General features: G+C 60.2%; 1 protein-coding gene across 2 annotated transcripts in view; it reads right to left on the bottom strand.

Annotated features, from left to right (window-relative positions):
- Positions 1–276: 276 nt before the first annotated feature.
- The window catches only part of CARS1 (cysteinyl-tRNA synthetase 1), a 47,039-nt gene continuing 26,182 nt past the window's right edge, over positions 277–21,133 (bottom strand). For both annotated transcript variants that reach the window (XM_082660722.1, XM_082660721.1), the window contains 15 exons: positions 20,959–21,047; positions 19,233–19,354; positions 15,563–15,675; positions 15,022–15,150; positions 14,633–14,762; positions 14,444–14,547; positions 13,968–14,065; positions 13,605–13,794; positions 13,040–13,108; positions 10,673–10,754; positions 4,755–4,835; positions 4,141–4,208; positions 1,661–1,720; positions 1,150–1,233; positions 277–567 (listed from right to left, as the gene is read on the bottom strand). In XM_082660722.1, the coding sequence (XP_082516848.1) occupies positions 433–567; positions 1,150–1,233; positions 1,661–1,720; positions 4,141–4,208; positions 4,755–4,835; positions 10,673–10,754; positions 13,040–13,108; positions 13,605–13,794; positions 13,968–14,065; positions 14,444–14,547; positions 14,633–14,762; positions 15,022–15,150; positions 15,563–15,675; positions 19,233–19,354; positions 20,959–21,047 (1,554 nt within the window). In that variant the 3' untranslated portion in view covers positions 277–432. The remainder of the gene's footprint in view (positions 568–1,149; positions 1,234–1,660; positions 1,721–4,140; positions 4,209–4,754; positions 4,836–10,672; positions 10,755–13,039; positions 13,109–13,604; positions 13,795–13,967; positions 14,066–14,443; positions 14,548–14,632; positions 14,763–15,021; positions 15,151–15,562; positions 15,676–19,232; positions 19,355–20,958; positions 21,048–21,133) is intronic.

Here is a 21,133-nt window from a genome sequence, read left to right as displayed (position 1 = left end):
AGGACCCGGGCACCCGGCCGAGCAGCCTTTGTGCGAGGCGCCAGCGGGCTCTGCCAGCTTGAGCCTGTCTTTTTCCTACTCAAATGCCTCCTAATGCGCCTACACACCAGAGATTAGCCGATAGCCATCTGCACGGGGGCAGGGGCGGGGGGGGACAGTCCTCAGCTGCAGCCGCTCAGTGGCCTGAGCTCCCGTGTCGTGACCTGCTGACCACGCAGCCCGGCCGGGCCCCCTCGTGTGCTGACCATGCAGGGTGACGGCAGACAGAGCCCGGCCTCGCGTTGGGAAGACTTTATTGCTGACGTTTCAGAGCCGGAGGTGGCCCAGCCCTCTCCGGACAGAACCCTTAACTTAGGCCCCGAGGGCGGGCGGCAGAGTCCCCGGGGCGGGGAGCTGGTGCCCCCGGGGCGGTGTGGAGCCTCGGCCCCACCTTCACGGGATGCTTCCATTCTGAACCAGCTGCAGGTATTCCTGGTGCAGCTTTTCCTGGGCCTCGAAGAGCTTCTTCAGCTTCTTGGCCTGCCCTTTGCTCAGCTCTTTGCCTTCCGTGTCGTGTGTGGGCAGACCCTGAAAGGCGAGAGCACGGGCGGTCACCGCCCACCGACCAGGCCAGTCCGCCTGCCCGGCATCCACTCCCCGCCACGCTCTGGACCCAGCGCACTGCTCCGAGGTGCCCGTGCTAGCCTCTGGGAAGCGACCATCCTGGGGTGCCCCCCTGCCTGAGGGGTGAGGGGCACCGTTCCCCACCAGGTCGACATGGTTCTGATACGAGCAAATACGTACAAGACCAGTGAGGGAGGCCTGAGGGTCTCGAGGCCAAGCAGCCATGAGTAGCCACGCTGAAGAGCCCCTGGAGCAATGGGCACATCTGTGCCATGGCCCTTCTGGATTGTCTGTGGGGTGAGTCCCTGCAAATCCATCAACCGGCCCAGGCCACAACACCCGGCACCAGAGCCGCTGGGCCGCGGTGAGGGAGGGGCGGCCCTGGGTACTGGGCTGCACGTGCTGGACCTGAAACAGCCCCACATAAGCCCGCCTTCCTGCAAACAGCACCCTGGACAGAGAATCTTCTCAGCCAAGTTTGAAAACCCCTGTCATCCCAATTTAATGGTCTAACAACGTTCTGAAAAGAAAGAAAGGATTTCTTACATTTTCATCGAACTTGGAATACTTGTCGCTTTCTGACAAGAACATCTCGCTGGGCGGAACCTTCATCTTGGCCAGCCTTGCCGCCTGGAACACAGACATGGGGTCGCTGCTCCGAGCCCGCGTGGGGACCCATGCCCGTGACCCATGCCCGTGACCCATGCCCGTGACCCATGCCCGTGACCCCGTGTCGGCTCCCACCCCAGCCCCCAGGTTCAGGGAGCGACGGCTGGGCAGAGGGAAGTGAAAGGAGGGAGCCAGGTGTTTTCTGCAGGAACAGGGGTACGGCCGTGCACGCAGCACAGCAGGATCAAGGCCACAGAAGCCGTCCTGGAGCTCGCGGCCACGTCTGTCCCTGCCCAGGGCTCCCGGCCTCCCTGGGGCACTGTATGAGGGGCCACCGCTGGGGACAGAGGCAGAGGGGGCGCCCGGCTGGGCCCCAAGGAGGCACAGGGGGTAGGGCATGGGGTCAAAGTGCGTTTCCGCCAGCAGCCCGCCCCTGAGCAGACGTTACTTCCTGCTCTTGTCTCTTCCTGGCGGCCTCCTCTTTCTTCCTTCTCTTTTCTTCTTCAGCCTGGGGGACAGCAAACGCCCCGTGAGCTGGAGCTGCCCAGGCCCCTCTTGGGTGGGAGAGGGACAGGACAAGCTCCCTGCCGTCCCCCCGCCCATCCCTGTGAGCTGGGCTCTGACCCAGCCCTGCTCTCGACACGGGGCGGTGACTGGACACCATGCGTGAGGTCACCTGCAGCACAACCAACATGAAGAAAGGACCAGACCTGCCCGGCAGCAGGGGGGCTGCGGTCGGGTGCGGGACCAGGGACAGCACGGCGAGGGCCAACCCTGAGGGGCCCAGGCACCTGGGGAGGGCGGGAGGGGGGCTGGCTGGAGGAGACGGGTGGGAGCCAGAGCCCACTTCCCACCAGGCAGGCAGCGTCCGGGCAGGAGGCAGGGAGGGAGGGCCTGGGGGCTGGGCTGGGCGCCCGTGAGGAGGGGCCCGAGGCTGCCTCGGGAGGTTTGGGCTCGGGCCACCATGTGGACGGCGTGTGCCCCGGACAGGAAGGAGGAACGGGTTTGGGGAACGAAGGTCACGCGTTCCCTCTTGGACGTCTTGGGTTTCGGGTGCTTCCTGGCCAAGCGGAGCCCTCAGGTAGGCGGCTGGACACAGGAGTCTGGGCCAGAGAGGACTCGGCGGTCACAGGCACACAGGTGGCAGAGGGGCCCTGGGACGGGGTGAGGTCACCTGGGTGGGGGGACGCCAGAGAGGCGGGAAATGCAGGCAGTGCAGTGGGGGAAGCAAAGGGAGGGTCCCAGAGAGCAGGGGTCAAGGGCGGGGCCGCCCCAGGATGCGCCTTGTCACCGGAGAACCTGAGCAGAGCAGGAGGGGCTGAGGGTGGACGGAGGAAGAGGGACCCGGCACGGAGCTTGGGAGGTGGGAAGACGGGTGCCGAGGGCTTTTGCTTTTCCACTTAGAGACCAGAGGTGCTTATCCCGCTGGGGGAGCAGAAGACAGCCTACGAGGCCGTGGTCCCAGGCGCCTCCACACACGGGGGTTGGGGTGGGATTCCCTCGACTGGAAACTCGAGCTACCAGGGGGAAGGTGTATGGCAAATCCCTCCCGCGAAGGCCTTACGGCCAGTGAAGACATGGGCAGGGGTGACCGATCCAAGTTCACTGCCCCGTCTTTACGCCCTGGGCCGCCTGGGGGGAGAGCGGGAGTGAGCCCCACGTCACCTCCGGGGAAGGGCCAGGGCGGCCCACACGCTGCGGTGTCCAAGGATGGGGAGAACCCGACCCAGGGGACGTGACGCCAGCGGGGGTGACCGAACGGGATGGAAGCGGGGGGAGGGGCCGAGAAGGGCCTGGACTGGGGTCAAAGCCCAGCTCCCGGAACCTCACACCAGCCTGACTCCAGCCAGACCTTCCCCGGCACCCGGGCTCCTTAATTCTCAAGCTCGGCCCCTCCTGGCGTCCACACCAGCGTCCCCGGCGCCCAGCGAAGCCCCGGGCCAGCCTCGCCGCTCTTCTCCCTGACCACCCACCCACCCGTCAGTTCTCCTTGTGGACACCTGTCGAGGCCCCTTCCCAGCCTCCCAAACTCCTCTCCCTGGGGTTTCTTCTTAAGGCCTCTCGGGCCCCGCACCCAGCGAGCTGTGCCCAGCAGATCTGACAGGCACTGCGTCTGTTCCTGCCTCTCTCTTTCTATGGGACGTTGAGGTCCCCGAGAGCAGGGACTGTCCCACTTCACGGAGTCCCTGGCTCAGCCGTGCTCACGGAGGTGTAGTAACATCTGAGGCGTGAGAAGGACGGTGCTGGGGGCGGGAGTGGGTGGAGGTGTGACTGTGACACATTCAACCCCAGGGACAGGGAGACACCACTTCAGGTGAGGGCGAGGTATGACCACACCTGTCAGCTTCGCAGTTTCCCAGAGGTGACAAGTCTTCCCTTGTACCCCGGGTCCTTCATCAGAAGCTGGATCTTGTTGTTGTTGTTGTTAGAAAATTGCCAAGTAGTTACCTATCTAGTCTTTTTACTAAGAGTATAAATGCCAACTCCTAAAGATGAAGTATAAAAACTCCAGTGATATTTACTTTTTCAATAAACACCCAGCTCAGGGAGTTCCCTGGTGGCGCAGTGGTTGAGAATCCGCCTGCCAGTGCAGGGGACACGGGTTCGAGCCCTGGTCCGGGAAGATCCCACATGCCACGGAGCAACTAAGCCAGTGCGCCACAACTACTGAGCCTGCGCTCTAGAGCCCACGAGCCACAACTACTGAACCCCGCGCGCCTAGAGCCCGTGCTCCGCAACAAGAGAAGCCACTGCAATGAGAAGCCCACGCACCACAACGAAGAGCAGCCCCCGCTTGCTGCAACTAGAGAAAAGCCAGCGTGCAGCAATGAAGACCAAACGCAGACAATAAAAAAAAAAAAATAAGAAGAAGAACAACTTAAAACAAAAACCAAAACACCCAGCTCAGGTCACTGCGGTTTTACTCACCCTTTTCTTCTCTTCTCTCTCTCTCAGTAAGGTATCTCTGTCCACCAACTTGACCACAGTGGGCAGTCCTGAAAGGCCAACAGCCGTGAGACGAGGCCGAGCCCAGCGCTGCCCACACCACTCCCGCCCACGGGGCCCCCGAGAGAAGCCGGGGCCTCCTTCCTGCTCGCATAGGTCAAATGTTAATTGTGCTGTGGGGAGGCCTTGCTGCTCAAGACCGAGCACCCAGGAGTCATAAAATAAGACATTCATCTGAGTGTTTAAAATCCAATAATTTTCCATGCAGCCCAAACTCCCACCAAGTCGAAACACAAGCTGTGAAACTTGCTGACGATCCACATGACACAGGCTGCCTCCCACGTGACAGGCCATGAGAAAAGGCGGCCAGTGGCCCCGCAAAAACAGGGCCGCCGGGCAGTCAGGCCGCAGGAGAGGAGGTGCTGGCAGTGATGCCCACGAAGGTACAACTACAGGTCCCCCAGGACCACACATCACGGGGGGTTCACCACGTAAAAGGCGGAGCGTCCTCGGACCCGTCCCGGAGTTCTTCCTCTCAAAAGCAATCTCCACCCTGTGTCCCTCCCCTGACCCGGTGTCACGCCCAGAGGACCCACCTTCATGGTCTTCAAACCGCACCCCCAGCTCAGGCAGGATGTCGTCCCGCAAGGCATCGCTGAGCTGCAGGACCTCGGGGACTGTGGACAGAGGAAGCGGTTCGGTCCACTGGGCCCGGAAACGCCCGGGCCCCACGGAAGAGCACCCCCCTGTGCCTCTGGAGGGGCCGGGCTATTCCACTGGCCACAGATGCAGGAGAAGCCGAGACACAGAGGTCGCGGCCACTGGTGAGCCCAGAGCAGCCCCTGGACCCGTGGCCTGTGCACCGGCTCAGGGTCCTGCTCAGAGGCGGGCACTGACCGCAGAGGTGCACGGACTGGGGAGAGCCCTGCGGGCGGCAGGCCCAGGGGCACTAGGATTCTGCTGCACAGGAATGAGCTCCCCGGTCACTCGGGAAGGCGCCTGGGAGCGCCGAGCCCCCGCGGCCCTGGCAAGGCGATCCTGAGAGAGGCGGCCGCGTCCCACCGTCCAGGGCCCCGGCCCAGCAAGGGATCAGAAGGGGTCAAAGGCCTGGGGGTGGGACCAACACCCCACCTCGGTGACACTCTGCCTTGGGCACTGGCGCTCCTGGCCAGCCTCGCCCCCGCCGAGGGAAGTGGTCGCCCAGAGCAGGGCTTGAACGGGCAGCGGCCCGGGGAGCCTGGCCGGCCCACTGGCTTTGAAGTGCCTCTTCCAGGAGAGATGGCACACACGCAGCAGCCAGAGTGGGCAGAGCTGAGCAGACGGCTGGCGTGGCCTCTGGGCCTGACGGGACGGGCCCTTCAAGTCTGGACAGTGTTAACCTCTGCACCACCTGGTTAGGGCCGGTGAAGGCCCACGAGCTCGGGGGAGCCTGGGAGAGTCCTGTAACGGCCATCACGGACGGCGCCCTGGGTGTCTGATGCCCAGCCAGACCAGGGAGAGGCCAGCCCGTTTGTACTTGGGCTTGAAGAGTCCATATGGGCTCAAGCCCAACTAAACACGTTCATGCAGACGTCAGGAGAGGCTCACCCGGACATTCCAGCTCTGAGACCCTGACCTCAGGGTGAAGCAGATTCAGCTCCGGGCTAAGAACTGGGCCAGTGGGAACTCCAGCTGGCGCCAGCAAAGCAGACCCCTCCCGCCCTGCGCTGTCCCTCCCCGCAGCACTGACCACGGCCCACGTGGTCACTCACTCACCTGTCCTGTCTCCACTGTGTCCCCAGAACCCGAGGTGCTCCCACAGCACTGTGCAGGTGCCCCGCAAGTCCACTCACGGGTGAATGAATGAACGGACGATGCCCCACACATCTCAGGGGATGCCCGAGCCCCGGCCACACGTGCGAGACGCACAGTCTCCCGCTTCCCAGCGCCAGTCAAGGAAAAGCCCCGTTCCAGCCCCGCAGCAGGGCTGGTGGGACGAGGCCCTTTGTATCTGGTCCCTCCCCTCATTCTGCCCCTCGGGGCCCCTTGCTCAGACGGGTCCCCCCAGAGCCCTGAGGAGACCCCAGGGCACCGGCCCAGGCAAGTGCCCAACGGATGCTTGCTCACCGTAACGGGAAGGGAAGCAGGCTGGCCCTGCCATCATTGCCACCAACTCCCCTCCACACCCTCAGGCCCAACCCCGCCTCCCCGCCATACCCCCAGGGGAGGGACACCCCTCCCTGGGGCCCCTCAGGCGCCATCCTCTAGGTGGCCTCCACAAGGCTGAGAGAGCGACCCTCACCTCCATCTGAGACCTGCTCTGGTCCACGGAGCTCAAACTTGGCCCCGGGATTTCCTTCCAAACCTTTTTCTCACTTTAGGAGCCGGCTTTCTCTTCCAGCCTCTCCCAACTTACATTTCTGAAGAGGGTCTAGTGCCCACCATAAAGAAAGAGCTCCTACAGCTCAATAAGACAAATGACCCAAGTAAAAATGAGCAAAGGGGGACTTCCCTGATGGTGCAGTGGTTAGGAATCCGCCTGCCAATGCAGGTGACACGGGTTCGAGCCCTGGTCTGGGAAGATCCCACATGACGCAGAGCAACTAAGTCCGCGTGCCACAGCTACTGAAGCCCACACACCTAGAGCCCGTGCTCCGCAGCAAGAGAAGCCACCGCAATGAGAAGCCCGCGCACCACAACGAAGAGCAGCCCCCGCTCGCCGCAACTAGAGAAAGCCCGTGCACAGCAACAAATACCCAAAAAACGCAGCCAAAAATAAATAAATAAAAATAAATAGATTTATTTTAAAAAATTATTAAAAAAAAAAAAAAAAAAAACGAGCAAAGGGCCTGAATAGACAACTCTCCAAAGGAGAGGTTCAGACGGCCAAGCAGCTCGTTGTCACTACTCGTCAGGGAAAATGCAAATCAAAGCCGCAATGAGATTCCCCTTCACACCCACCAGGACGGCTATTAACAATAACAGAAAATAAAAGGGGCTGACAAGGATGTGGAGAAATCGGAACCCTCGCGCGCACCGCTGGTGGGAACACATAATGGTTCAGCCACCATGCAAAACACTTTGGTGGGTCTTGAAAAAGTTAAACACAGAATTACCGTGTAATCCCACAATTCCTCTCCTAAGTGTGTACCCAAAACAACTAAAGCAGGGACCCAATCTGATGCTTACACATGCATGTTCACAGCAGCCCTGTTCACCAAAGGTGCAAACACCCATCAACGGCTGAATGGATCCATGGAAGCGGTACACGTATCTGGTGATCACTCTGCCCTAAAAACATGAAGCACCGCCACGTGCTACAGTGTGGACAACCCCGAAAACATTCTGCTGAGAAGCCAGAGAAAAGAGGTCACACTGTGTGACTCCATTTATGTGAAATGCCCAGAACAGGTCAACCCAGAGACAGAACACAGGTCGGTGGCTGCCAGGGGCTGGGGCAGGGGGCGTGACCCTGGAGGGTGGAAACATGCTGGGACCAGGAGACGGTGGCTGCACAACACTGGGAAGGCACTCAGCGCCACTGAAGGGTTCACTTTAAAACGGCCAGGCTTACGTTACACGAGTTCACTTCAATAAGTTATTTCTGTTTAAAGGAAAACCCCAGTTGGATATTTTCGAGGAATTCAATAAACCAACTCTTAAACATATGGAACAAAGGTCTCAGAACAGCTAATGCAACCTTAAAAGAGCACAGACGGGGAGCTTGCCTCCAGGGTGGGGTGCGGGGAGAAGCCCGTACATGGAGACAGAAGATGCCGTCCCCCACCCCGCCCACCTGCCATGCCAGCAGGAGTGAAGCCAAGGCTCTTGGGGTCTTCCCAATGCTGTGCAAATCCGGGTCTGAAGTTGCGGCTACTGAATCTGGGGCTGGGATGGAACCTCATGCAAGGCCCAGACAGGAGCGGAGGCTGCCCCGTGGAGAAGAGGCACTGGGACAGCAGTGGGGATGGGCGGATCTGTGTGGACTGGCTCCCAGTGGTGGGTGCACAGAGACGGGGCAGCCGGTGGCTGGCAGGGCCCCTTCTGGAAGGAAGCAGCTGCACCACCACGACGGAGCCCAGCAAAGGAAAACAGGTTTCCCTGGACGTGGGCCAAGGCGGCGACTTTCCCAGGGCACCTGGCAAAGCGTGCTAGCCCCGGGAACCTCACAGCCCTGCAGACGCCAAGGGGCTCTGACTCCAGGCTCTAGAAGGGAAAGAGCGTGTCTCTGTGTGGCCATCTGCTGGATGCCCCTGCCAGCACCTCCCCGTACCCTGCAACTGCGGTCCGCACCCTTCCCCGTGTGTACTGTCCATAGAGCCACAAGGCTCAGGGCGGGGCAGCCTGCATCCATCAGGGCTGGTTACTGTGGGGCGGGGCTGTGACACGGGAGTGGAAAACAGATGGGCAGTGAGCAGGGAGACCTTGTCAGGCGCAGGCTTGGAGATGCTACAAAAGGAGACGGGCTCCACCCACAGATGAACGGATGAGCAAAATATGGTCCATCCACACAATGGAATGTTACTCAGCCTTAAAAAGCAAGAGAGAGGCTTCCCTGGAAGAGCACAGTGGTTAAGAATCCGCCTGCCATTGCAGGGGACACAGGTTCAAGTCCTGGTCCGGGAAGATCCCACATGCCGCAGAGCAACTAAGCCCGCATGCCACAACTACTGAGCCTGCACTCTAGAGCCCGTGAGCCACAACTACCGAGCCCGCGTGCAACAACTACCGAAGCCCGCGCGCCTAGAGCCCGTGCTCTGCAACAAGAGAAGCCACCGCAGTGAGAAGCCTGCGCACCGCAACGAAGAGCAGCCCCCGCTCGCCTCAACTAGAGAAAGCCCGCGTGCAGCAACCAAGACCCAGTGCAGCCAAAAATAAATAAATAATTTTTTTTTTTAAGAAAAGGAAGGGAATCCCGACCCAAGCTACAACGTGGATGAACCTTGAGGACGTTACGCTCAGTGAAATAAGCGAGACGTAGAAGGACACATGCTGTCTGATTCCACTCACATGAGGTCCCTGGAGAAGTCACATCCAGAGAGACAGAAAGTAGACGGTGGGGATGAGGGGTTGCGGGAGTGGAGGGGAGTGCGTGTTTAACGGGGACAGATGTTTGGGAAGATGGAAAGTTCTAGAGATGGATGGGGGTGATGGTTCAAAACAATGTGAATTACTTAAGGCCACTGAACTTTACACTTAGAAATGGCTGAGGTGGAAACTCCTACATTGTGTACATCTAACCACAATAAAAGAACGACGACAGCTAATGGCTACCATCTCTCCAGTGACGCCCTGCCGGTCTCCCATTCTGACCGTGTGCCTGTCCCGGCCCTTCTAACTTCTTCCCAATTTCCCAAGCCTCTCCTGGTCACACACCCACACTCCACATCCCTGCTGGCCAGGCCTGAGCTCTCTGGCCAAATGGACTGTGGGCACTAAAGGAGAAACTGCTTCTTTCTTCTCTGTCAGTAGAGCCCCCCTGCTCTGCTGGCCCTGGGACAGGCCCCGGCCAGCTCCCGCCCCACCCCGGGGCCTGCCCACTCCCCACTGAGGCATAGCTCCCCTGGAGGCTCCCTGACCGCCTATCTGGCCTCTGCCGGCTCCACCCTTGGGAGGCCCCACCCGGATGAGCTCCAGGTGTGACTTCTCATCACACAGGGGACTGGGGGGGGGGGCACAGCACACCAGGCGACGACAGTGGGGGTCTGCCCCGACCCCCACGTGACCCCAGGCGAGGCCTCTACCTTCCAGGGGCTTCGCTGCCCACCTCTGTCCAATCACGAACATTAAAGAAGCAACGTGAGGACAGCAGCTGGACCAGGCCCGGAACCTCGCAAGGTCAGTTTTAGCCGTGGTGGTCATTTGTGAGTCCAGACCACCACAGTAAGAAGCAGACTGCCTGACTGAGGCCACTCACCGCCCGCTTAACAACTGCTCAAAACTGGCCCCAAAGACAACACGTTTGATCCCAGCTCATCCCAAGTCCCCAGGGCCGCTGGCGAGGCCCCGAGCAGAACCTAGAACTGTCCCCAGCAGAGGCTGTGCAGTCACCACGGAGCCTCTGCAGGGCAGGGACAAGGACACCTCCAGTCCTCACCCTGCGGACGCCCTAGAGAGCAGAACCAAGTCACCACAAACAAAAGAGGTGAGGAAACGCTGGCCCCTCAGTGTCCCCAGGCTCTGCTCGGCTGCCCTGACCGTAGGGGCACTTGGTCTAGACGTCTGCGTGGCTACCAGGACTTGACTGGGGCGGGGGGGGGGGGGGTCCCTGGATCTCGTGATCAGAGGCCAGGACTTGACTGGGGCGGGGGGGTCCCTGGATCTCGTGATCAGAGGCCAAGACTTGACTGGGGCGGGGGGCGGTCCCTGGATCTAGTGATCAGAGGCCAGGACTTGACTGGGGCGGGGGGGGGGGGGTTCCTGGATCTCGTGATCAGAGGCCAGGGACGCTGCTCATCGCCTACAGCACCCAGGACAACGTGCAGCAGAGGATCGGCCAGGCGTGCCCAGGCCACGGAGCGCGTGACGGCCTCACCTCTGTGCTCACGGGCGACCCTTCGCACTCCTTCCCGGAACTCCGACAACACCTGCAGGTACGGCATGACTGTGGGCTCGAGCTGCGGAGAGAACATTTTGGGTCACCGAGAGACCAGCCACCCTCGTGTTTATGAAGGACAGAGCCCAGTACACGCGCCGCAGGGCAGGGCTGCCAAGGGACGTGTGGCTGGCGGACGCCCCGTTGTGACCCGCGTCCAGGGTGCGCGTGCCCATCCCCGACGGTCGGCTCATGGACGCGGGGGCGTCCCGCGTGGCGGCGCGGACAGCACAGTAAGAGCGTCCCCTTCCCCCCAGCGAACTGAGTCCTGTGGGCGGCCCCGCCCAGTGGCTCACAGGAGCCCCTTTGTCTCAGGCAGACACACGGCTGTTAAAAGCCTGTCCGTAAGGTGACACTGAGCGTTCCCAGGAGGGATGGTTTTCTGAGGCTGAGGCCGTTCCTCCTGGGCTGGGGCCTCCCTTCCACCGGGGCCGGCACCACAGAGCCCGGCCGTGCTTGGGTCCGACCTGAGGCCACACACACGCCTGTGTACCATCAACTGTCTGCTGTCCACACGCACCCTCACGTCTGCGCAACACTGAACCACCCGCGGTGACTCAGAGGTGGCTGTGGGACGCAAAGCCCACTGGAAAAGGAAAACCCAAGAGGGCGAATCCAAACCAGAGAAATAACAATTTTATGGAAAACCTTTTTTGTTACATCTACCATATTTTTCCACTAGACTTTTGAGCAAGGTCTCTGTGCCTCCATGCAGCTCAGTGACCAAAATCCCAACGATCAAATGCAAAGGCTAGTGAGGCCACCAAGCCCTCAGTACGGCCTAAGCCACTTCAGGCCCAATCTTGCGCGTGGGCTGAGGACACGCCTACCCACCCACACACGTACACGGCCGCAGGGGAGCCTCGCTGCGGGGAGCTGGCCAGCGTGCCTGAGGTCGGCCTGGAGGAGGGTCTCAGGCCAGCACCCCCAGCGGCCCAGCTGACTACACTACCCGAGCACACGCTGTAGACCGCTCAGTACTAGGTGGTTCAAGACCTGCTCCTAAAACCATGCAGGTCTGGAAGTAAAGCCGTGAACTCTGGAAGGCGTGACTTCGGGCCTGTCCTTCGGCCCAGCCGGCACCCACCACGCTTCTCGGGGCCGCTTATTCCAGGCAGCTGTCTTCAAAGGGCGGGTGGAGGAGGCTTGGGGGCCAGAAACACCAGGCATCCGATGCTGGACGCATTTTTTTATTTTTTATTTTTGTGGTACGCGGGCCTCTCACCGCCGCGGAGGCTCAGCGGCCATGGCTCACGGGCCCAGCCGCTCCATGGCACGTGGGATCCTCCCGGACCGGGGCACGAACTCACGCCCCCTGCATCGGCAGGTGGACCCTCAACCACTGCGCCACCAGGGAAGCCCTGGACACATTTTTTTAAAGCTCAAAGGCAGACTTCCTTCCAAGGTGTTTCTAGTGTGTGTTTCTCCTTAAAGATAATACACGTCTAGTATTGCTTACACGAGAAAACAAAGCAACCGCGTGGGTTTCCTTCCTAAAAAGCACCAAGTACCACAGCAACAGCCACTTCCAAGGCTGACAAGGGGCCCGGGGACAGGGTCTGGCATTCTGTTTCCTGGGGTGCAAGTCAGCTCCTGGGGAAACACCCCTAAACTCCGTCCGCAGGAGAGAGTGCCTCACGCCGTCCCTCACTGGGTAACAGGACTTTTAAAAGGTTTTGCCTTTTTACTTTGGACTTGACCCGTTACGTGTAAGCATTTATATGTGCCTTCTAACCAAATACTTAAAGAGCGTTCCCAACCAGGGGAGGAGGGCGAGCGCGTCTCAGATGAACCTGAGTGTGTGCCTGTCCTACGTGATGTTCCTCCCGCAGCAGAAACCGTGTGTCTGCCCGGATGCCAAGTTCGAAGGAGACACCAACAACCACTGGCGAGTTTTCTCACTTGCACGGACCCACTGGACAGACGGTTCCACATGTTGTCTGCCTACAGGTGCACGCACACCGGGAAACGCGGGCGTGGGACTCCTGACGCCCTATGGCCGTAGTGATGCCCATGGCCGTGGTGATGCCCCGTGGCCATGGCTCAGATGCTTGGGGGCTGAGGACCGTCCCGTGCAGCCTGGTCTCCTGGGACCGAGCTCACAAAGACAACACAGCTGGTGGTGAGGACGGGGGCGGACTGTGCCCAACTCCCCAGCCAGGCCGAGACTCGGCCACGTAGGGCTCAGGCTGGAGGGCCCAGGGCAGGATGGGACCTACTGCTGGTCTCAGACGCCCCAGGAGGGAACACCAAATTGGCGGGGCGGCCAGCAGGGAGCTTCTCTGGGCCCAGGTGTGCTTTACTCACATTGAGGCTGGTTCCAGGTCCTCCAACGGGGAAACCCAGGGAGCTTTCCTCTTCTATGGCCCCGAAGATCTAGGGAAGAAAAGAGGCATGCAGGACAGGAGGTCCTGAGAGGTGGGAGGCGGGGACCGGTCCTCGAAACACGCCGCTGCGCCCGGGAGGGGTGGGCCGAAGTGCCGACGGCCTTGCCGGGTGGGGAGAGATGGAAACCTAGGCCTGGGTGCCCCTGCACCTGACCCAGGACGAGGTCTGGCTCCCGCTGCCCTTCCGGCCCCTTCCCAGCCTGAGCCGCTGGACCACAGAGCCCCCTGAAGAGGACCCAGGACTTGTCAGCACGAAGTGGGCGTGGTGAACAACATGTTAGGGCCACTCGTGGGAGAAAGTCCTTGTGCTTTTCAAACCTCCAGACAGGAGGGAAAAAGCAGAGGCAAAGAGGCGAAATTGCTCGGAGCGAGGGCAGGGGCGGGGGGCTTGCTGTCTCGGGCACAGGCGTGGCAGGACCTGAGAACAGAGCGGCGCGGCTCCCGTGACCCGCGGGCCCGCACTGGCACGGTCGCAGGGGGCTCACCTTCAGCATGTGCGTGAGGTACCGGGCGATGCTCTCCAGCAGGGCGCGGTTGGGCCTCCTCCTGGCGGCCTTCCGCGCTGCCATGTAGTGGTTGCACTGGCCGACCAGAGCCCGCATCTCCTCCAGGACGGTGCGCGTGTCGACGTTATCACAGAGCGCCTCGTGAACCGCGGCCTTCTTGTCGTAAAAGCTGAACGGGAAGCGGAAGAGGAAGGCGGGGGGCGTCAGACAGACGACCTTCCCGGGGCGGCCCGTTCTGAGCGTGGCTCTGCACGAGTGGGAGGGACGGCGCCACTAGCCTCCCCACTGGCGGGCGTGCTGCGGGGACCGCCCGTGGGCCCCAGAGAGAAGGCGCCGCCTCACCTCTTGTTCAGCTCTGTTTCCTTGTCTTCCCACTTCTCAAACTGACCGGCTACCTCAACGGGGGCTCGGAGGAGGTCTTTCACGTTTAAGAAAAACTCCTAAAATATGAAAATTCCTTTTAAGAGCATTCAGACCTTTCCATCCCAGAGAAACCTGGGAAAGAGCCGTTCTACTGACGTGCCTCCACTGCAGGTGCGATCTGAACGTCACACAGGTGTAGGAAGGGAAGGGAAAGGTTTTCCTTTGAGACAAGTGGGTCCGGTTTCAGCCTTGGGGGCCCGAGGTGCAGCCAGCGGGTGGGGCTGAATGAGAGGCGCCACACGTGACATGAGGTGTCTTGGGAAGGTGGCGCGGAGCTGGCCTCCCCCCAGAGCTTAGTGCCCTTGGCCACGTCCCGTTCCCTCTGGGGGACATGGGGAGCAGGCACCACCTCCCCCTGTGCTGGCCCAGAGCTGCCTCGGGGAGGCGGGACCCACGTTCAGGAGCTTCTCGTACTGCAGCGCCGACTCCATGGTGTTGGCCGAGTAGTCCAGCGCGTCCTTCCACGAGTGCATGAGGAAGGCCAGGCGCAGCTGCCGGGCTGGGGAGAGAGGCGCGGGGCTCCTTACCTCCCGAGCAGCTCCAACCCCGTGCCTCCGACAACAGAAGCGTCCAGGCCTCTTTACCTGAGTGCCTCTTCAGCGCGTCTTTAATGGTGATGAAGTTCTTGAGCGACTTGGACATCTTGCAGCCGGCGATGGTCAGGTGGCCCGTGTGCAGGAAGTACCTGACCCAGCAGTCGTTTTCAAAGTAGGCCTGAGTGGACAGGGCGGGCGCGGGGGTCAGGGGCGCCGCTGCGGGCCGGACAGAGGGTGCCGGCCGCTTTCTGGGCACCTGACGCGCAGAAGGAGTGCCGCCCAGCGTGAATCCGGGCCTGTGCTGCCAAGGGCCAGGCTGCTCACACGCGAGCCGGACTAAGTAATGCGGTTCAGAGCCCCTGACGTGGAGGCCAGGCTCTGCTGGGGAGCACCTCGCCGCCCCCCGTGTGTGCCCAGGAAGGCGACCTCGCCCCTACCTCCGACTGCGCCAGCTCATTGTCATGGTGGGGGAAGCGGAGGTCGAAGCCCCCTCCGTGAAGGTCCATTGAGGCTCCGAGGAGGGTGCCTGCCATGGCCGAGCACTCGATGTGCCACCCTGGACGCCCCTAGGGACCCAAACGTGGTGAGCGCCCTGACCGCCCCCTGTGACGGGCCGGGACTCGCTCCCCTGTCCACGACCCTCAGAACCCCTGAGCTCTATGGGAACGAGGGTCAAGTCCCGCACACGAAAAGATGAATAGGGCCCCAGGCTATAAAAGTCACAACAAGCTTCGCGAAGGCCAAGGAATCTCCCGCTCCCGACACCTCTTCCCACAGCTCTGGGCCACCAGGACTGTTGTCACAGGGGATGTCGGAGGGCAGATCCGTCCCCTAGTACCCCGGGTCAGAGACTGTTGGGACAGAGGGGCCTCCGAGGCGGTCCAGTGCCACCACCCCAGCCATGCAGCGGAAGACGCAAGTCCCAGGAAGGCAGGGAGGTGACGGCCCCAGGCCCGGGGCCCCATCCCGGGTGCTCACCTTTCCCCAGGGGCACGGCCAGGATGGCTCCCCGGGCTTGGAGGCCTTCCAGAGGGCGAAGTCGCTGGGGGACCGCTTCTCACTCAGGCGCTCGGCCGAGACGCTCAGGTCGCCTGCGGACACAGGGGAGGCGGGTACTCGGTGGATGGAATTGTCTCGGTCCAGGGACGATTCAGGTACTTGTTTGTTAACTTGGTCAAGCACTCCTTCAAGTTGACTGTGACCAGATTTTGGAGTTGCCCAGGGTCTAGATACAAAGCCCTAACCGCAAGCTCAGAAGCCACGGCCTCACAAGCCGGCGTCCAAGGGCAACGACCCCCGGACCTGGACCCGCACCCCCTGCCTCCACTGCCGCCCCACCTCGGCCCCTCGTCTAGGACAACGACAGCGCCTGGCCCAGAGTGTGAGGCGCTGTTCTCATGGGCTGCCTCGGGGACCCGGGCTCTTGTAGGCGGGATCTTGTACTAACACCCGGCGGGCCTCTTGGCTGTGGTTCTGCGGGGCGTAAGGGCGACCAGGCTGCTGTGTGTGGCGCCCCCAGCCTGAAGGTGGCAAATCAGGACACTCACTGGGCCTCCCGTGTCCACACAGGGCAGCTGCGGGAAGGAGGCTATGGACCAGTCTAACCCCAAGAGCGAACGGGAGCACTGCTCCCTGGGCCAAGTTCCGTTTCCTTGGAAGACCCTCCCCCTCTCCCTCCCCACACCCACTGAACGCAGATGAAGCCAGCCAGAACGGGAATCCACGGCCCCACGGGAGACGTCCCCAGACCATGTGCTGGGGCCACGGACACATCAGCCTCCTGAAAATGAACACCCACCGGTCAGCCCAGCCTGCAGGCGGAGCATCCCTGAGTGGGGAGGCAGTGGGGGCTGCCTGCTGGGTGATGGGGCCTGCCCGGCACTCAGGCCCTAGAGGGCCTCACCAGGGCGCCTGCTGGAAAACTCCAGAACAGGAATGACTCTCATTCTCCTGTCCAGGCTGCAAACGCAGGATGACTGGAAAAAGGCCACTTTGGGAGGGACACAGTGCAGACGGAGGCACTGCTGAACACAAAGACTGTGACGGTGAAACAGGCACTAAACGCAGAATACTTGGAAAACACGACCAAGAACCAGGAAAAGGTGCCACAGTTGGAAACGCAGGGGTAACTGCTATTAACATGTTGTTGGAAACGCAGGGGTAACTGCTATTAACATGTCGCTGGAAACGCAGGGGTAACTGCTATTAACATGTCGTTGGAAACGTAAGGGTAACTGCTATTAACATGTTGTTGGAAACGCAGGGGTAACTGCTATTAACATGTTGTTGGAAACGCAGGGGTAACTGCTATTAACATGTTGGTGTCTTGACTTGTGGGTTTGTGGGTTTTTAATCCATGTAAGAAGGACATAGACACATCCAGCAAACAGGACAAGCGCCACCCTGGTCTTGTATCTATTTTCTCACCGTGCGCATTTTAACCACGGCGTCGGCGACGGCAGTTACTCAAAAACGTAATCTGACCTGGCGCCGGGACCTTCTCTTTTACCCACCCTTTACCGGACAGATAACATACCTTGAGGTTTTAAACTTTTCTTTATAATGAACATGGTTACTCATGAATGTATCTAACTTTAAAAATTAACTTTGAAAAATTCTGTAACAGAGGATCTGCTGTCTCACGCGCCCTCCCTCCACTCTGCATTTGACACAAACGTCACTACCTGGTAACGCTTGCTATTCGCTCCTGATTCTGTACGGAAGAGAGAGAAACCACACGATCCCTCTGCTTCCCCCTCCTGGTGTCATTCCTGGTCCCCTGACGTGGCTCTCCCACCGTGAGCGCCATGATCTGAGTGGTCCGCCTCCGATGCCTGGCCCTGCTCAGCGGCCGTGAGTCTGAAACGCCGTTGGGTCGGATGGTCACGCTGTTAAACTAACTTGGTCTGTCTTTCCTCCATGTTTCTGTGTCGTCCTGTTTTAAGTTCTGATATCTCTTTAGAACAGAGCCCTTGAGGTAAAGATACTTGATCAAAACGTACGAACATCGTACAGTCGTACGTTGACGGCACTGTAACCTGTACAGTAAAGCTGCCTTTGTGTCCTGACAAAGACTCCTGACTCTGTCTAAGGCCTGAAGTCTGGGGAGACTCTGTCAGCAACCCAGGACTTCAGTTCAGTCCTGGACAGTGTCTCCTCCAACCGCAGCCCGGAAATTCACAAGTCTGCCTGGCCGCTGACCACGCAACGGCATACAGACAGAAGTTTACCACCCACTAGACCCTCTAATTGTTTAATATCTTCTACAACGTCTAATACATCACATCTTTACAGCTACCTGTCCATTTATCGTCACATTTGAAAATCTGGACATAAGGCTGGTATATACTTATGCTCTAAGTATACCTAATGGTGAAATTTAAATAAGGACAGGGACTTTGCCAGTGGTGCAGTGGTTAAGAATCCGCCTGCCAATGCAAGGGACACGGGTTCAAGCCCTGGTCCAGGAAGATCCCACATGCCACAGAGCAACTAAGCCCATGCGCCACAACTACTGAGCCTGCGCGCCACAACCACTGAAGCGCACGTGCCTAGAGCCCGTGCTCCGCAATAAGAGAAGCTACCACACCGCAACAAAAAATAGTCCCCGCTCGCTGCAACTAGAGAAAGCCCACGCACAGCAACAAAGACCCAACACAGTCAAAGGAAAAAAAAAAAAAAAAAGAACATCCTTTATCTTAAAAAATAAATAAATAAATGTAAGGACGATAAAAGCGAAAACTGTACCCGTGGTTAAAAAAAGATGAACATATTTATGGCCAAAGTGCATCCCAGAAACGCTGGTGGATAAACAGCGTGTGTCCGGCAGTGTGAGAGCAGCCCCTGCACTGCTCCCCCCGATACACTGAGGGGGTGAAAGTAAACACTTATGAAAGACAAGTAGAATCCCGCCTGGCCCAGAAAAGGCACTGTGTCTCTGTTTAAAATGTTTGGATCAAGATGGGCCCGGGGCTGTCGTTATACATGGTCACACTCTCTGCGCTGAGAACACAGCCGCTCTGAGCTGCTGCCCGAGCTTCTCACGGCAGGACAGCTCTGCCCACAGCCACAGTCTGGACTTCCAGATAAGGACCGGGCTTCAGTTCCCACCTTCCTTTTCCCACAGCCGCCTTACAAGTAACAGCTGCTCGCTCCTGCCCTGGGATGGGGGACTGCCCTTCCCCGCCCAGTGCCCACCTCCGGCCCTCCTCGTGGGATCGGTAAGTAAACAATCTTATGTCTACTCCCTCACTGGGGGTACTGCACGCCTTCGACCACAGCACCCTGGGGTTTTCCCTCCGCAGGCTCCCCGCTGCCCCGCGTGGTTCAGCACCATCTGATTCCTCTCCACACACCCGCCTGGGTGCCCAGCACAGCCCACCCGACCCTTGGGTGCTCTGGGTGCCGAGAGACCAGCAAAGTCCAGCCCCATGGCCGAGGCCCCGAGGTCTGTGCGCTTCTCAGGATGGCACTGCAGCCACTCACTCTTCTGTTTCTTAAGTAATAATACATTTCAGGGGCTTAGTGCACAGAGCTCCTAAAATCCGTTTAGGTGAAAAACCACGGTCCCCGTGAACCTAGGTGACCCCGATCGTGTGCGGTGAGGCCGCGGCTCCACTTGGCTCTGACTTCGAGCCGGTCCGTTTACCTTCCCCCTCCTGCAGGGCTTTCTGATCCCCGACGGCCTCAGGCACCAGCTTCCCGTAGCAGTGTCCCTCACTGTTGGCAAACTTCACCGTGTCGAAGTAGACGGACCCGTTTGAAACGTAGCTGGAAAACAAAGCCATTGGGGGAGGTGTGATGAGGGGCGCGCGGGCCGGCCTGGACACCCGCAGGCCGTTGGGGCATCTGCTCCAGCTGCGAGCCTCCCCTGGTTCAGCCACGCTGCAGGGAGGCCAGGAGGCTGTTCAAACAGAGCTGCTGTGTGGGCTGAGAGGGGCCGGGACAGGGACTCCACACTCCCTGACAGCCTGTCCCTCCGCCCTGCCACCCTTGCCTCTGTCTACACGCCACCACCTGCCCGGCCCGCCAGGCTCTGCCTCCTGGGAGCGTGGGGATTACTCCAGGCCGGGATGCCCTGTCTCCTCTCACCGTGGCCCTGCCCATGTCACTCAGCTTGGCAGTCTGGAGTTGCCCCACGGTGACCGTGTGACGGGTGGGGGTGGCGGTGGTGGTGGTGCAAGGAGCTGTTGTCCTTTCGCGAGAACCCACGGCCTGGTCCCTGTGCCAGGCACTTCCTGCTGCTCCGAGGCCCCCGCCCGCCTCACCTCGCGCGAGGGGGATCGCAGCTCTCCTGGGCGGGGGCCTGGCATCAGCACACAGACGCCTGGCCCCCGTCCACAGGTCCACTTGCTGCCTGTTTCTGAAAACGCTGACTCAGAGACATGAAAAGCGTTCCACGCAGGCAGATGGTGAGGACGGTAACCTGGGGCCAAATCCCGGCCCGGCAAGGATAAAGGCCACCCGCCTTGGGACCCGACACGAGGAAGACTCTGAGTGCCCACACCATGTGGCCTGCGTCTCCAAAGACCTGGAGGTGCCCAGGGCAACAGCGTGCTGCTTTGGGGACCTGGTGACGCGTGGCCTTAACTGGGAGCTTCCCAGTGGACCAGGGGCCAGGTGGTACCTACAGCATCTCTCACTGTGGTCCCCAGGGCAGGCCACGGGCCTGGGCAGAGGTGCTGGCCAGCCCCTTGGGTGGGGGTGGCCCCAGGTCCTGGACTAGGCCCCAAGCTGTATGACCAAACCTGCCGGGGGCTTCGGGGACAGGCTGGGTGTAGCCAGCACCACCCTCCTGCTTCCCCTTCCTGCCTGGAACAAAGACATGGCCTCCGTACAGCTAAATGGTTGTTTGAACAGCCGCCACTACCAAGGAAAACCCAGAGGGTTCTCTTACAAAACAACTGGGAAGCTGAGAACCAAGTGGCACAGAGGAAAGCGGCTGCCGATAAGGCGAAGTTACGGCTCGACCGTGTACTCCAGATCACACGCTGGAGCCCCGACCCCTAGCACCTCGCAGTCTGACTGTATTTGGAAAGAGGGTCTTTACAGAGGGAATCAAGTTAAAATGAGGCCATTAGGGTGGGGTCCTAATCCAGTACGACCAGTGTCCTTATAAGAGGAGATCGGGACACAAAGGGAGGGACGAGCGGCACGTGTGCACGCACAAGGAACCCCTGGAGCTGTGCACTGACTCTTCTGTGGTTTGAGCTGCCTGCCGCGTGGTGCTTTGTAACGGCAGCCCCAGGGCACCACCACCCTGAGCAGCAAAACCGTGCACTTCCCTGCCCCTGGTCTGGAGCCAGAGGAGAGCCGCTCTCCCTGGAAAACCTGCCTGGAATGCTGCGCAGCCCCGAGCAGGGCCCCAAGCTCACCCATAACCGTTGTCCACAATCTTCCGGACGAAGTCCACGATCTCCGGCACGTACTCACTAACGCGGGTTAGGACATCTGGAGGGAGGACCTGGGGACAATGACAAAGTCCTGGTTCAAGGGCAGCTGCAGCACTGCTGGCGCCCAGAAGCCCCCTCACCCCCCACCCCACGCTCA

This window comes from Grampus griseus (assembly GCF_964374135.1).
Source record: "Grampus griseus genome assembly, chromosome: 8".
Lineage (NCBI taxonomy): Eukaryota > Metazoa > Chordata > Mammalia > Artiodactyla > Delphinidae > Grampus > Grampus griseus.
This window is presented reverse-complemented; position numbering and strand designations above follow the sequence as displayed.